Source organism: Gadus chalcogrammus, chromosome 16 (assembly GCF_026213295.1).
Source record: "Gadus chalcogrammus isolate NIFS_2021 chromosome 16, NIFS_Gcha_1.0, whole genome shotgun sequence".
NCBI lineage: Eukaryota > Metazoa > Chordata > Actinopteri > Gadiformes > Gadidae > Gadus > Gadus chalcogrammus.
The window spans coordinates 26,859,672-26,875,245 of NC_079427.1; the positions used below are offsets into that span (position 1 = coordinate 26,859,672).

The 15,574-nt window shown below is 41.4% G+C and overlaps 2 protein-coding genes across 5 annotated transcripts in view; one reads left to right on the top strand and one right to left on the bottom strand.

Moving 5' to 3' along the window:
- Positions 1-15,574, top strand: part of LOC130405517 (uncharacterized) — a 46,074-nt gene that overhangs the window by 22,299 nt on the left and 8,201 nt on the right. The gene's annotated exons all lie outside the window — the stretch shown is intronic.
- On the bottom strand, positions 6,365-11,200 carry LOC130405512 (uncharacterized). 2 transcript variants are annotated; one of them, XM_056610631.1, is made up of 10 exons: positions 11,096-11,200; positions 10,236-10,328; positions 9,219-9,368; positions 8,793-8,932; positions 8,231-8,367; positions 8,051-8,144; positions 7,599-7,928; positions 7,246-7,432; positions 7,010-7,137; positions 6,365-6,682 (listed from the first exon to the last, which is right to left on the bottom strand). In XM_056610631.1, the coding sequence occupies exons 2-10, from the start codon at positions 10,315-10,317 to the stop codon at positions 6,365-6,367; spliced, it is 1,566 nt and encodes a 521-aa protein (XP_056466606.1). In that variant the 5' UTR covers positions 10,318-10,328; positions 11,096-11,200. The 2 variants fall into 2 exon arrangements, with proteins under 2 accessions (XP_056466606.1, XP_056466607.1); XM_056610632.1 differs by lacking the exon at positions 11,096-11,200 and adding an exon at positions 10,919-11,033.

The window sequence follows — 15,574 nt, forward strand, 5'->3', positions numbered from 1 at the left end:
ATGTGAAGTTGTGATAGGCTACATGAGCTGAGGAATGTGTTTTATTTAGAAAATTGACCGGATGCTCTATGGCTTTTACTTTTTCACTTCCTGCCCGGCTCGATCTGCTCTGTTGAAATTGACGCGGTTCAGCAACGGCTCACGTCAAAAATAGAAGTGCTACGGAATGATAGCGGCGTGGCGCGCCGCTCCTGGGATGCTGCTGAGACGTTCCGCAGCACTCCCGGTGGAAATGGTTTCATTGATTAGAGTGGCAGCCATTAGCAGCGGTGACCGCGGCGCTTACGTCCCCGGTGGAAATCAGGCGTACGGCCCGATTCCACCGGATGCGTTAAGGCCGTCACACACCACTGCCAAAGCGGCGTGTCAAAAAGACGGCCCCCATTTTCCGGATGTACTAGCCCACACCGGTGTTGACTAGCCGCGCGGTAGCGCGCCGCGCTGCCCAACTAGGCCTCACGCTAGGGTTGCCGCGGTGTGGACATTTTCACACCGAGGAATACACTTGTGTCAACACCGTTATTACCGGTATAAACAGTATTTACTTTGAAACTAGGTCAACCACCATCTTCTCCGTCAATTCTCCTCTCACACTCGGTGACAGCGGCTGGCAGCGCGCCGATTCTCGGCGTCTTATAATGTTCGATATTTAATAGTATAATATAATTATACAGAGCCAAAAGCTCTGTGCGCCCCCGGAAGGCTGTAGCGCGGGGAGCTCACGTAGGGATTGGGCTTCACAGGGTTTGTTTACCGGCGTTGCTATGGTTACCGGCCTTGTGTGTTCCAAAGGTTTATTAGGTATCCTATCTAGTAGGACAAACAATAAAGAATAAAACGGTAAAACAGCGCAAAGACAAACTGCAGAACTTTTTTTTTAATCAAATTGGCCTAAAGATGACGGCGACTTGCATGCTCACCACAACTATTTACATATGTTTTTAATACAAAGGGTAAAACAAGGTAAAATAATCAAACACAATGTAACAAAATTAATAAGAAACGAATTGGCTACAATTAAATAAGCAAACACAAGGCCTATGGAACAAAAAGAAGAAACACAATTCTGCTTAATGCCAAACTCGAAACTTTTATAAAAAATTAAATATGTAAAATACATGAACAGATGACGGGCCGGCTTATCCTGTCCGTGCTGCTGCCCGCAATATAAAATATTAAAACAGTTCTAAATAGGGCTAGACCTGGCTAACAGTAAAAAATTTAAAATAAACTATTTACAAGTGTGACTAGTCTAGGCTACATGTTCTTTGCCAGGAAAACCTACATGTTCACCTTCTCTGGTTTGAGAGGCGATCTTGTGGGGGTGACAATGTTCCCTGCCGTGTTAAACAACTGCTCGGATGCGCAACTTGTAGCAGAGGAAATTTCTGCCAGGTTCAAATTCCACCAGCCAAGAGGATCCTCCTCCTTTTTTGGGGAGTGTTTGGGGAGCTAGTTATTTTCTTGGGCTGGGGCTCGGTCGCGGCTCCCTCCTCTTCTTCATTTTCCGCTCTCACTGGCTGCGCTGCTCGCCCGAGGATGACTGCTTCTTCCTCAATCATTATTTTTAACATTAACATTCTAGTCATATTCACCCCGGTACCGCGGGTCAAGGAATGTTGCCTTGCGCATGAGCTCCTGGCTTGCCTGCGGCAGGGCTTTATATTTTTCCTTGCAGAACATGGAGGATGCCAGCTTTCAGGTCAGCAGTTAATTTGGTATCTTCGACAAAAGGGGCTAACGTTCCCTGTTTGACCAAATGCAGCACAGGGAGTAGAGACGATGCGGTCACAGAATTCTCCCCGGAGAGAATGTCGGTGAAGTCGCTCACTGGCTTCAGCGCTTCATTCATTGCTAGCAGCACATCTTCGTCTTGCCATGTGATGTTCACATTGGTTTTCCGATCCTCTGCAAGCCGATCCTGCTTCTGCTCTAACATTCTATCGATAATTTTTTGCTTGGACCCCCAGCGTGTTGCACAATCCTAGGCGAAAAAAATAGTTATGCTTAATATAGGCATATTGTATTTTATTTATATTTTACAATTTTTCCCAAAAAGAATATGAGGCTTAGTTAACTTACCGTCACCAGCAAGTGCTGTGGGAGGCCAAGCTCGACCTGGGCTTTCTGCAGCTCCCGTCTCCTCCTCCAGCTGTGAGAAAACATCCCGTTGATTGTGCGACAGACTGCAAGGGCACGGTCTGTTCGCACTTTCTCTGTTTTTTCTAAAGTATTTGACACAGCAAGGTTTAGGTTGTGCCTGAAGCAGCTCAACCAGGGCCACCCTAGGTTCTGAACAGCTGCTTTGATGTTGGCTCCACTGTCTGTGGTGAGACAGGAGACTTTATCCAAGCTCAATTACCACTCCCGCAGAGCATCCTGCAGGGTATCAGCCAAATTAACGGTCCTCTGGCAAAAAGCTCGTCTGGAGGCATTTTGACACCAGCTTTCAATCCTGGTCAATAAAATGCACTGTCGGTGACATATATGGTGCCATTGTTGCGCTTGACCACAAGTCTGTTGTGAGGGAAAACTCTTCGACCGATAAGAGGGTACGTTGCAGCTCAATCCTGACACTGTTGTAAGCGTGCGGGATGGCTGTGGATGAAAAATATATCCGCCCTGGAACATCGTACTGGCGGTCAAGTGTCGCCAAAAGCTCCTTGAAGGACTTTTTTTCCACCGTGTTGTAGGACGCCATCTCCTTGCACATATATTTGGTGACTGCATCGGTACATGCAGTCCACCTCACACTGTCCTTCTTGTACTTGGTACATTTGGCTAACGCTCCACAAATTGATAGCTGTGTCGGCCGCTGTGTGCCCGAACTCTCCGGTGGAGGCCCCACTACTGCAAGCTCCATTTTCTTTTTTTCTTTTTTTTTGATCAAGGTCTTTTTATTGGTTTTTACATTTTACAGAGAAACAAACTCAAACCACCCTCCCCCCCCCCCCACATACCAGACATATGCATACAAATATTACATAACCAGACATCCGTAAATAAAAAAAATAAAAAAACCGGAATAAAGTAAATAGAAATTATACAAATGAAATTGTTTACATTGTCATATTGTCAGCTTCCATTCCCTCAACAAAAGTAAAGAAAGGCTGCCAGATATTATAAAATGTCTCAGTAGACCCTCTTACTGTATATCTGATTTTCTCCAATTTTAGATGGCACATGACCTCCCTGATCCAATGACTATGTGTCGGTGGAATAGGGTCTTTCCATTTAAACAGTATCAGCCTCCTAGCTAGAAGCAAACAGAAGGCCAACATGTTGACTTCCCTTTTACTAAGAGAGGCGTCTTCGGGGGCCACACCGAACAATGCAATTAGTGGGGATGGTTCGACTACCTTTCCAAGTACTCCCAGAGAAGGTCTCAAAAATATCAAGCAAGAACATGTAAAGTCTTGGGCATGTCCGGAACATATGCAGCAGAGTGGCGGGATCCTGCCTACATCGATCACATGCGGGGTCTATATCAGTAATCTTACACAGTAAATTCAATAGTGTTAAATTTACTCCTATAGTGTCAATTTTAACACTGCTTGGGATAACATATGGTCCCATTCCCGATAGTGTCAAGTTTACTCTAACACCAGTGTTAATTCTCCAGTGTATATTTAGCAACAATAGGTGTAAAAGAATAACACTTATTGAGTCACACTTTTCACTGACAAGTGTAATTAAAACTTAACACTAATCATGTTTCTACATTTATAGTGTTGTTTCAACACTACTTTAAGTTAAAGGAAAATTGTTCCATCATTGTTATTTTTACTCTTTTTAAGTGTCAAATTATAATAAAACACATTTTCAATATTTCAGCTTCAGTTCAGATTTTATTGGAGAGGTTAACATGACTTCTGAATGAAGACACAATTCGGCACAATATATTTGAAATCATCCTGTGTGCCATATGTCATCTGCAAGTCAAACGGTTTATGGTACACAAGTTCATTTACACTGACAATCTTCCATTCCTCAACCTCTTTGAAACTGACTTTCAATGAATGAAAATGTTCATCAAAACAATCTGTATGTAGAACTACACAGATCAAAAGTACTTTTTCATCTTGTATAATAATGTCTCTGATTTGACAAAACTTAGGAAGATCAATGTCAACACTATCATTATCAACTTGGGGCGATATTCAGTGCCATGGACTTTTGCCCATTTAACTTTCAAAACAGAAATTTCCACAGAAACATTCAAATACAATGCAATATTGTCACCTTCATTGACATCACACAGAGCAACCATTTTCCCAGGACCCTTTTTAATAGTGGTAGACGCCAAGCCAAACTTGTAGGCCAGGTCATTTTGATGTTTGATTGCTAGAGTCTTAGTTACATTTTTAAAACTTTTCAGTTGTTTCTTGAAGTAATAATGCTTAGACTCATAACGCATTGACCACATGTGAAGAACAGGCCCTAGAAGTCTTATACAACGTGGATAATGAATTAGAAAATGATGTTTCGGCAAAAGCCTTTTAGAGGGAAATAAATGTTTGAATAGCCTGTGATGTTCAGCTATGACATGTTTTAAATAATGGTCAAACCTTCTGTTAAAATCGGTGAAAACGCAATGTTGACTATTTGCACAAGTAGTAAAAGAAGCTGCCAGCACTTGTCACCTCTCTGCAAAACATCCCCAAATATAAGGGGCATATTTCTGACAAAACACCATGTCTGGATAGCATTAAGCCCTAAATCATTTCCTTCTTCTAGTCTGACTCCAGGTGGCTTGTTCTTACTCTCTGTGTAGCCATAATTGAATGAGACTATCCGAGCTTGAAGTTCTCTGTGTGAAATGAAGTTGGACTTCAAATATTCCAATACTAGTTTCATCTCGTATTGGGCTATTCCTTCTAATATATCGTGCATTATGTCAACAGAAAAATTCTCTGATACACTGAAGAACTTAAGCTCATCAAGTAAACAATAACGCTTAACACCATACACATGAGTTAGTGTTGGGTTTGCCTGAATAGCTTCACAATGTTGCAGGTGTATATCTTTTGATCGTAAAGTCACACTGGGGTCATCCTCGAAAAAGACAGTTTGAAACTTTTCCTTCTCAGTCAGGCAAAATCGACAGCAGTAACGGGCTGAAAATGATTCAACATATCCAAACAAGCAATGCAATCCAAGATTATCCCCCGTTACTTGGAATATACTACCCCGTAAACGGTCATTAAAGCAATGAACTTCAATTCCCTCAGTCTCGAGTACTTTAAGGTCTGATACAAGTGGCTCTAATATTGCATTGAACCCATATGTGTTAATATCTTGGGTGTGGAAGAGAATGCATAGATATATGTTGTCCAAACATGAATTAAATTTAGGCTGGAAATTTCTCAATGTAAAGTATATGGCTCCTATTTTATGAGAACCTTTCTTGGATCCCAAGGGATTACATGGTTCAAAGTCATCATAGAACAACTGTATTTTTAATGCATGACTCTCACTTGAAAAAAGTGGATGTGCCTTTATGTATAACCCATCCTCCAAATCAACATAGAAGCCATCTGGGGAACTCCTGCCAGATTTGAGCATACTACTCGTCTTTGGGTTTTTGAAAATGGACAGTATTGTTTGTAGAATAGGAACATAAGAGAATTTGTCTGTGACGAGCACTTGGTCGTAAGTACCAGTTTTTTTGTTCCTCCTATTATCAAACCTGACTCCAAGTACTTTCTCTACAGGAGTAACAATTTCACATGTCTCTTTGAAATAGGACTTCTGTTTAGAGACTGTATTAAGGGAGGTAAAAGGATTTTCAATTTCACTAAATGCTTTTGTAATTCCAGTATGCATTTCTTTTTCTGGGGACAAGCATTTTAAAGCTGTTTCTTTCACCTGACTTTGAATCTGTTCTACAAGTTCTTCCAATGACGACACTACCCCATCAACAGTATTTTGGCCTACTCCTGCTGACAGCAGTTGAGCTACAATAGCTCCACAAGCATCCTTGGTGTTTTTATTGGTCACTGAAAGATCAGCAGTTTTGACAGAGGAGGTAGCCACATCGCTAAAACACAAATCACTATCATCATCACAAGACATTGACACATTTCTGGCCTCAGCGGTCTGTCCCTCAGTGATACTTTGAACTGAACTTTGTCCACTGTGAACTCGATTTAAATGTTTTCTAAACCCTGAAAACGACCCAAACTCTAGAGAACAACCAGCCTGGCCACATTTAAGGGAGAGAGTTTTCCCAGGCAATAAACCATGAACACTCTTCAAGTGTCTAACAAGAAGATTCACCCCACCAAAACATTGACTACATAGAATACACAACATATAGTCAGAAACCACCTTGCTTATAGATTAATAGAGCTCAACAGCTAATTTAGTGGAGCAGTCTTGCTCTGAGTTCAGCAACCCGAGGAGTCTCTCTAACCTTCCCTATGTCTATTTCAAAAATTGTGGTCTGAATGAAAGTGTACATTTTGTACAGCGCATTGTTATAGGATGTGCCAAATACAAAGTGAGCTTTAAAAAGTTCATCAAATGCTCCAACAGCACTCACAGCCTGACACGCTATGGCTTGCTTGTCCAGTATGATGTAGTAGCCATGGATGCGACTTTTCTTGGTACCGGTGGCAAGAAGATAGGGCTGTCTTCTCTCTTCGATGGAATCAAGGTGCTGTTGTATGCTGGTTCCTGTCTGTCGATGACACACAAACAGAACAAAAAACATTTGTTCAATTTCCAGTCAATCTGGTTATTTTAATTGGTTATAAAAATGAGCAGGTGACCCCAAAAATGAGCAGGTGACCCCAAACTTTTGAACGGTTGTGTAAATACATGATGTTGCATATAAAATATCCTAAATACCCTGCTTCTGGGACCAGACCATGTAAAATAGTATATCAAGCTTCCAATTCCACAGATTCCACAGAAGGCCTTACTGCATAACACAATTGCATTGGATAAAATGTCTCATGCAATAGTTTTACAGCGGGTTGTAATATTTATTCACTGTTGGGCTAACCTTCTGAAACACCACGAGAAGCTTCTCTGCTTGAGCCGCCGCCATCTTGCCAGGTCGCTTGCGACCCTGTGCTGAAGGTGGAAATAGATACAGGAGGAGGAGGATTCCAGACATGTCACTGTCCCATCCTAAAACAAACACAGACACACAAAATAATATGATCAATAGGCAGACTGGTCAAACCAAAGAATAAACTGTTGCAATTTAGATTGAACAATAAATGTATAAATCCTTACCCAAATCTTCACGATCACTATTGACATGGTCAGATGATTCAGCAACATCAATGAGTTCTTGGAGCTCAGCTGTGCGGTGTAGTCCCTTACTTTGGGCGATGATTTTGTCTTTGAAGGCGGTGGGCCATCTCTCCTTAAATGTGTTGCTTGTGGCCTCTCCAAACAGCTCCACAAAGTCCTGTTCAATCTTGATGGAAAAAGAGAGTTGTTTTTGAGACCATAAATCTATCAATGCTAATTCGATTCTCAAAATATGTCCACTTTATTTTATAGTTTGGCCACTGTGAAATGTCTCATGACAGTACCCAACTCAAACTATAGATGCATGCATCCACCTGAAAATCATTACTTACTAGGCCTTTCACATCTTTAAAACGTGGGTATTCTGCCAGGACATCGCCACATCTTACAGGATCTTCAACCATATTCCTTCGATACCGAAAGGTACTCCTCATTTTCTGCTTGACTGTTTCTTCATCAACACTATGCTTCATCAGGGAGATTGCATTGACGCAGTCTTCATCAGAGTGTTGTGAGGTGCCTGCAACTTGTCTTTGTGCTGTTGGACCTCCATCAAATGTCTTGATGGAGATTGGTGATTTTCCGTGCGAGCTGTTTCTCTGGACTGTCTTTATTCGCCAACTGAGGTAACCCTGGCCGCTCTGGGAATCATAGTAATGTTCCTATCGGTGAAACAAAAGTTTAAAAGGCTGTTCATAGCTTCAAAAAGGTGAAGGGTCAACAAGTGAGTATCATGTATGGACGAGTTTGTGTGTTGGGGGTGCACAAATGTCAAACAACTTACGTAGCCATGTTTTGCTTGGGGATCCCTCAGGTATGGAAAGAGCTCGATAATTCCCCGTGCATACATTTCTCTTACATGGCGTGGTGGCATTTTTCTTAGGAAACAAACATTCCGTCTTATTAATCACATACTTAGCATAGCCTAAGAAGAGATTCTGTGTTCAATGCTCATGACACTCACCCATGCTTCTCCATCATTTCAGCTACTAGAATGTTCACCATTTTCCGCTGTGTACTGTCTGACAACATTTTTGTTCTGTCATACTCCCTAATGACATTATCACCACCAGGTTTCTTGCGAAGTATTTCGTCAACCAACTAGGAAAACAACAATAAGATGGAGAGCTCTTATTTTAGCCTGCATCAGTCATTGCACATGACTACCACATACACATGAATTTGTTTAGCTTCAACGTCTTTTCAGCAAAACTCAAGACAGCAGGATGGAGGACTTGCTGATAAATGCTTATTTGCGAGCACATGACAGTAAACTTGAACTGAATGGATCCAGGAGGCTTTTGTGCATTAATTAAGAGCATCTGCCAGTTGCCATTAGATTGTGTTGGGCAAATATAACTTTGCAGGGAGCAAGCAGAGTTGTGGATTTCCATGGCAACAGGCCATGAATCATCTTTAATTTGGGAACTTTCTCTAGGTATATTGGTGTTCTGAGACAAATGGCTCAATAGTCCAGGACACGGTTGAATAATTTCGAGCCAATATGCCACAAAAAAGATACTTACAGCATGGGCATCAGATCTATTTGGTCTGGACCGTTTCCCCTGGGGACTTTCTTCGCTCACAATGACAATAGAGTCAGTATCAGAGTCCTCTTGACTTACAGGTGTCGACTGGCCAACAGCTGGTGCCTCAGAAACAAAACCTGCATAGCAATATTTTACGTAAAGTTTGAGAACCATTTTCTTCCAAACAGGTAAAAGAGCCCCTCCAAGGTCTCCTAAAAACAACCCAACGAGAAAGAGTACCCTAGGACATACAGGTTGGGTCATCTGTTTTACCTATGTCCTATTTAGACATTTAACATTATTAATGCAGAGTATAATCCTGTGTCCCCACTGCCAATTATCAACATGGAAAAAGAATTCAATAGCATCTATATCAGCCTGAAAAAAAACACAACAACATGACATTGATTAGACAACACAAACCTTCAGAGACACCATCAATGGATAGCTCATAAACACCAGTATTTGCACCGATCACTTCTTCAAACACCTCATGATCAACCTCAGTTTTGGAGTCATCAAAGAGCTTTGCATTAGGCAATTGGCTGAGGGAGATGCCAAACTTCTGGAATGCTATGGGGAATACAAACATAATGAGCACATTTTCTCCAAAGCATGAACCATTAAGGTCATTGACTTAAGGCAACAGCATTAGTTATGAGTTAGTGTTTTTCTATGCCATGTGAAAAGCTGTTAACACTAGAACAGCCGTTGAAGGGTTCAAATGACCCCTGTGAGTTAAAATAAAATATATGTTTGCACTCGATCACGTTCCAAATCCCTACTTTCTTGACTTTTCCTAAATATGTCTGTTGTAACACCCCGTGTTCATACTTTTTTTTTTTTCAGACCAGGAAAGCTATTATAGACCATTTTTCGGGTCGCCCATGTTGCAGGGCAGATGCTAAACCACTCAGCCAACTGCAGGTTCATAAAGTAGATGGAATGGAGTGGTCTTGACAAAATATCCACGATAACAATATAGGCATATCTCAATTAATTTAATTACTTTATTTGCATCATTTAATCTTAAACCCTTATTGAAAATATAGGCTGTTTGTACTTCATATATGTACATTTATGACAAAATCGTGAGGACTAGGCTTGTGACACACACACATGTGGCGCTCGCGCGGTAATAGTTCATTGGCGCCACCTAGTGATCATTATGTGTAAATGCACAGCCTCTCATTCAAATGACTTGGGGGTCATTTGACCCCTCTTGTGGCACTAGTAGTAAGTCAAAATGGCCCGGCGTTTCTAGTGTTAAAAGCTGTATATATTTGAATATTAATGTTAAGAAACAGACAAACTTCAAATATGATTTTTGGGCAAAAGCCACTACTACACAGGTCATAATGCATTAAGGAATACTGAATATCAGTTCATTAAGTTGATTTACAGACCAGACAAAATCATTTCAATTAAAGTTAGACTTACCACACTCAAGCAGTTCACTGAGCTTGGCTTCGGAAATGCTAATGAATTTCTGGATGCCTCTGAACTTGACTTTGACCAACATGATCCGTTTGCCTGGAAGGAGGGATTAAAGACAAAACAAACTTAAGAAAAACGACCAAACTTGATTTCCAGTACAGCACTAAATAAACATAATTCCATGCATAACCTTCTCTAGGCTTTGAAATGCATTTGCACTGAGCAGACAGAATCTAGCATGAGCACATGGCGGCTAGTAACCTCCATTTTCAAACAACCTCATCGGCAATACAGTCAACCATCTTTCACACTGCAAAATTACACAGTCACCATTGTCGCCAAAATAACTAAGCACAGGGAATTTAATTTCCAATTTCCACAATGGTAAGCATAAAACTAGCAAATAGTGATAGCTGTGCTCAAGAAAACCTAGGCTTAGTGGCGACGGTTAGCTATGATGACTGCTAACTAACCTAGCGTTAGCCGTTAGATAGCTAATCAACTTCACAAGGTCACAAAGAGATCATGGGACAGCATAACTCTAACGACAACGGAGCCACGATACAATCAATTCTCTTGACATAACGTGATTAAAATATCAAGAAGTCATTCATTATTTTCACATTTCGTGGCATGTTTTAATCAATAAATGATCATACTGTAGTTGCTATTGGAACTTTCCTTACCTTGCTAGCGTTAGCGATTAGCTTACGTAGCTAGCTAAAGTTGTCACTACAAATGTGATGTATCATGCAGTTTTGACCTCTCACGCTAAATCACAGAGCCACACTGTATTTCCATGAGGCTAAATAAGCAACCGATTGAAAACAATGACATTATTTTAAATTATTACGTACACTCACCTTTCTATTGGAGCCTCTTCAAACTGGCGCTGACTTCAAGGGCAGATTCTTGAGGTCTGGCTGTGTAACTGCGTTGTTCCAAAAAAAGGGGTGGAGCCTTCTTTACACTACACTTTTAGCTCTGGATTTTAACATAGGCTTCAGTGCAAATTTAACTTTATCTGTAGAGGAATCTACTCTACCTGTAGAGGAATCTACACTATAAGTGCAAGTTTAAGTTAACAATGTGATTTCAACACTGCAAATTTTACTGTGTAGAGAGTCTGACTTTAGACCAGTGCAGACGATGAACAATTTTAAATTGTATAACAGCATGTCTAAGACATATGGATGATGAGAAAATTCTCTGTATTATTTTGTGCCACATTTCTTCTGAAATAGGTTAATCTAAGTCCGTCTCCCACTTATTTTTAAGTATGTCCAATGGTGTCAAGTCGTATATATTGAGTTGTTCGTAGATTCTACTCATAGCCCTTTTTCTTACCGATTTACAATTGAAAATTAAGTCTAACAGCGAACTGGGAGGGCACGATGGGAAGCAATCGGAATTCAAGACTACAAAGTTCTGAAGCTGCAAATGTTGCAAATGTTGCTGCAAAATGTTATTTGGGAATGTCATACTTCTGTACCAGACAGCAGACAAAGGAGGCAAAATTACCATCGATATAGAGATTGGACAGTAAGACCACCCCCTTCCTAGACCAAGCATCAAAGGCTTCATCCATCATTGATGGAATAAACATGTGGTTTTTAGCAATTGGTGCAGCCATTAATAAGTCTTTAAGGGAAAAAGATCTTCTAACCTGATTCCAGATTTTAATTGAATGTGTTATAATTGGATTAGAAGTGAAGCTAGAAATAGGCTGAGTGAATGGTAGTTTGGAACACAATAAAGCTGCTAGAGAGGTGGACTCAACTCTAGTTCTTTTAATTCTTGGTGTTTTTTTGTTCCAAATAAAGGTTGAGATCTGATTATTCAGTTTGGAAAAGAAAGATTTTGTTAAAAAAAAATGGAAGACATTGAAAAATATACAAAAACTTAGGCAGCACGTTCATCTTTACCGCATTGATTCTTCCACCCAAAGAGAGAGGCAGATGGTCCCAGCACTCAAAGTCTTGTTTTAGATTAGCTAATAAAGGTTGATAATTAGCCACATATAGATCTTTATGGTTATGTGTGACCCATACCCCAAGGTACTTACATTTTTTAGGGCTTATTTGAAAGGGAATTGAGCCGAGAGAAATCCGACTAGCTCCATCACCAATAGGCATAAGTTCACTTTTCTGAATATTGACTTTATAGCCAGAATTTTTTCAAATTCTGTAAGTAAAGACATTAGTTTTGGGATACTTGAGAGGGGTTGGGACATGTACAATAACATGTCGTCAGCATAAAGTGAAACTTTGTGTTCCACCCTGCCCGCTGGATTCCTTTAATGTCTACATTTTGTCTGAGAGTTAAAGCAAGTGGTTCCATTGCAACTGCAAATAGCAATGGGGACAAAGGGCATCCCTGTCTTGTGCCGCGTTGTAGCTCAAAGTAAGTGGATATATTATTGTTAGTGCGCACAGCCGCCAACGGAGAAGTATATAAAAGTCTGACCCATGATATAAGCTTATGGCCAAATCCAAATCTCTTCAATGTGCTAAACAGATAGTCCCACTCCACCCGGTCAAAAGCCTTTTCAGCATCTAATGAAAGCACTACCTCTAGCTCACCGGGTGGAGAAGGGCCATAAAGAATATTCATAAGTCGTCCGATGTTAGAGAAAGAATACCGATTTTTGATAAAGCATGTTTGGTCAGGTGATATGACAGAGGGCAGAACTTCCTCCAAACGGCGCGCAAGAACCTTAGCAGGAACTTTGGCATCAGTGTTAAGAAGGGAGATTGGACGGAATGAGCCGCACTCGAGAGGGTTCTTGTCTGTTTTAAGGGTTAAAGAGATCGCATAGTTGGTGGTAGGGATTTCAATGAAAGAGATTCTTCAAAAACTTTTAACAATAAAGGGGAGAGCTGGTTTGAGAATTTTTTTAAGAAGTCTGTGGGGAAACCGTCCGGCCCCAGTGATTTGCCACCTTGCATTGATCTAATTGCTAATTTTATCTCCTCAGTTGAGAGGTCCTCCTCCAATTGATCAGCCACCTCAGGGTTAATGGAGGGGACGTGTACATTTTCAAAAGAAATCTCCAAACGAGGAAGGCTCGGCACTAGAGTCAGAGGTGTACTTACTTACTTACTTACTTAAGCTTGTTGCTCCAAGTTGGAGCATAGGCCACTGATTATATCTCTCCACCTCGTCCTGTTCTGTGCCAGCCTCTCCAGGTCTTGCCATCTATAGCCTGCTCTCTCCATCTCTGCTGTAACACTCCTCCTCCAGGTGTTTCTTGGCCTTCCTCTACCACGTTTACCCTGCGGATTCCACTGCAGGGCTTGGCGTGTGATGGTGTTCCTCGGCTTACGTAATGTATGCCCAATCCATCCCCATCTTCGTCTCATTATGTCCACTTCTATGGCAGGTTGGTGTGTTCCTTCCCACAGCTCTTTGTTCCTTATTTTGTCAGGCCATCTGATGTTGAGGATGCGTCTTAGGCAGTGATTTGTGAAAACCTGTAGCTTCTTTAGTAGTTTCTTTGTTGTTTTCCATGTTTCCGATCCGTACAGGAGAATGATTTAATGCTTGAATTGAATAGCCGTATTTTGGTCCTGAGGGTGATGTTGCGTGCTCTCCAAATGGCCCCCATCATTCCAAATGCCGCTCTTGCCTTGCCTATTCTCCTCTTAACGTCCCCTTCTGATCCACCATCACTCGCTACCTGGCTTCCCAGGTAAATGAAGGAGTCAACTTCCTCTATTGGTTGTTGGTTTACTGTCAAGCTTGCTAGTGTCTTGGTATTGGCCTTGAGAACTTTGGTCTTCTGTGTACTAATGCGGAGGCCTGTTTCAGCTGCTCTCTGTTCTACCACTCTCAGTTTGTCCTTCATTTGTTGGTGGTTATGGGACAGGAGCGCAATATCATCTGCGAAGTCTAGGTCATCCAATTGTGTAAACGGGGTCCATTGGATACCATTTTGTCTATTATAAGTCGCTTGCCTCATGATCCAGTCTACCGCTAAAAGGAATAGTAATGGTGACAGTAAACAGCCTTGTCTTACTCCTGTAGTGATGTTAAATGCCTCCGTCAGCTGGCCTTCATGTATGATCCTACACTGCGTTCCAGAATAGATGTTCTTGATGATGTTGATGAACTTCTCGGGTATGGCGTAGTGTCTCATGAGTTGCCAGAGCACTTCCCTATCCAGACTGTCAAATGCTTTCTCAAAGTCCAGAAATCCTGCGTAAAGCGGGGACCTAAACTCTTGGGATTGTTCAAGGATGATTCGCAGGGTTGCTATTTGGTCGGCACATGATCTATTTGGCCTGAAACCAGCTTGGTTGTCTCGAAGCTCTGCATCCACTGCTGCCTTGAGGCGTTGTAAAATTACTCCATTTAACACTTTGCCCGGGACGGATAGAAGCATTATTCCCCTGTAATTGCCACAGAGGCTTAGGTTGCCTTTCTTGGGAATTTTAACTAGGTGGCCTCCCTTCCATTCTCCAGGCACGTCTTCTTCCTCCCAGATCTTACCAAACAGGTCATATAGGATTTGTGTGGACGCTTCAACATCTGCTTTAAGAGCTTCTGCAGGTATGTTTGTCAGGACCTGGTGCCTTGTTGTTCTTGCATTGCATGATGGCATTTCTTATCTCCTTTTTTGATGGCCGCTTGCAGTCAACTGACAGGGGAACTTCTGCCTTTATTGACGGAGGTGGTTGGTTCAGTATCTGAAAAGTGCTCAACCCACCTTTTCATTTGCTCTTCTTGTGTTTTCAGTGTATTTGGGAATGTCATACTTCTGTACCAGACAGCAGACAAAGGAGGCAAAATTACCATCGATATAGAGATTGGACAGTAAGACCACCCCCTTCCTAGACCAAGCATCAAAGGCTTCATCCATCATTGATGGAATAAACATGTGATTTTTAGCAATTGGTGCAGCCATTAATAAGTCTTTAAGGGAAAAAGATCTTCTAACCTGATTCCAGATTTTAATTGGATTAGAAGTGAAGCTAGAAATAGGCTGAGTGAATGATAGTTTGGAACACAATAAAGCTGCTAGAGAGGTGGACTCAACTCTAGTTCTTATAATTCTTGGTGTTTTTTTGTTCCAAATAAAGGTTGAGATCTGATTATTCAGTTTGGAAAAGAAAGATTTTGTTAAAAAAAATGGAAGACATTGAAAAATATACAAAAACCTAGGCAGCACGTTCATCTTTACCGCATTGATTCTTCCACCCAAAGAGAGAGGCAGATGGTCCCAGCACTCAAAGTCTTGTCAGGACCTGGTGCCTTGTTGTTCTTGCAGTGCATGATGGCATTTCTTATCTCCTTTTTTGATGGCCGCTTGCAGTCAACTGACAGGGGAACTTCTGCCTTTA

Coding starts and splice junctions, on each gene's coding strand:
- LOC130405512 (XM_056610631.1), bottom strand. CDS start 10,317: ATGTTGGTCAAAGTCAAGTTCAGAGGCATCCAGAAATTCATTAGCATT. Junction 8,933..9,218: donor CATTGATGGTGTCTCTGAAG/GTTTGTGTTGTC, acceptor ATTGCTATGCAG/GTTTTGTTTCTGAGGCACCA. Junction 7,433..7,598: donor TTAAAGATGTGAAAGGCCTA/GTAAGTAATGAT, acceptor TTTTCCATCAAG/ATTGAACAGGACTTTGTGGA.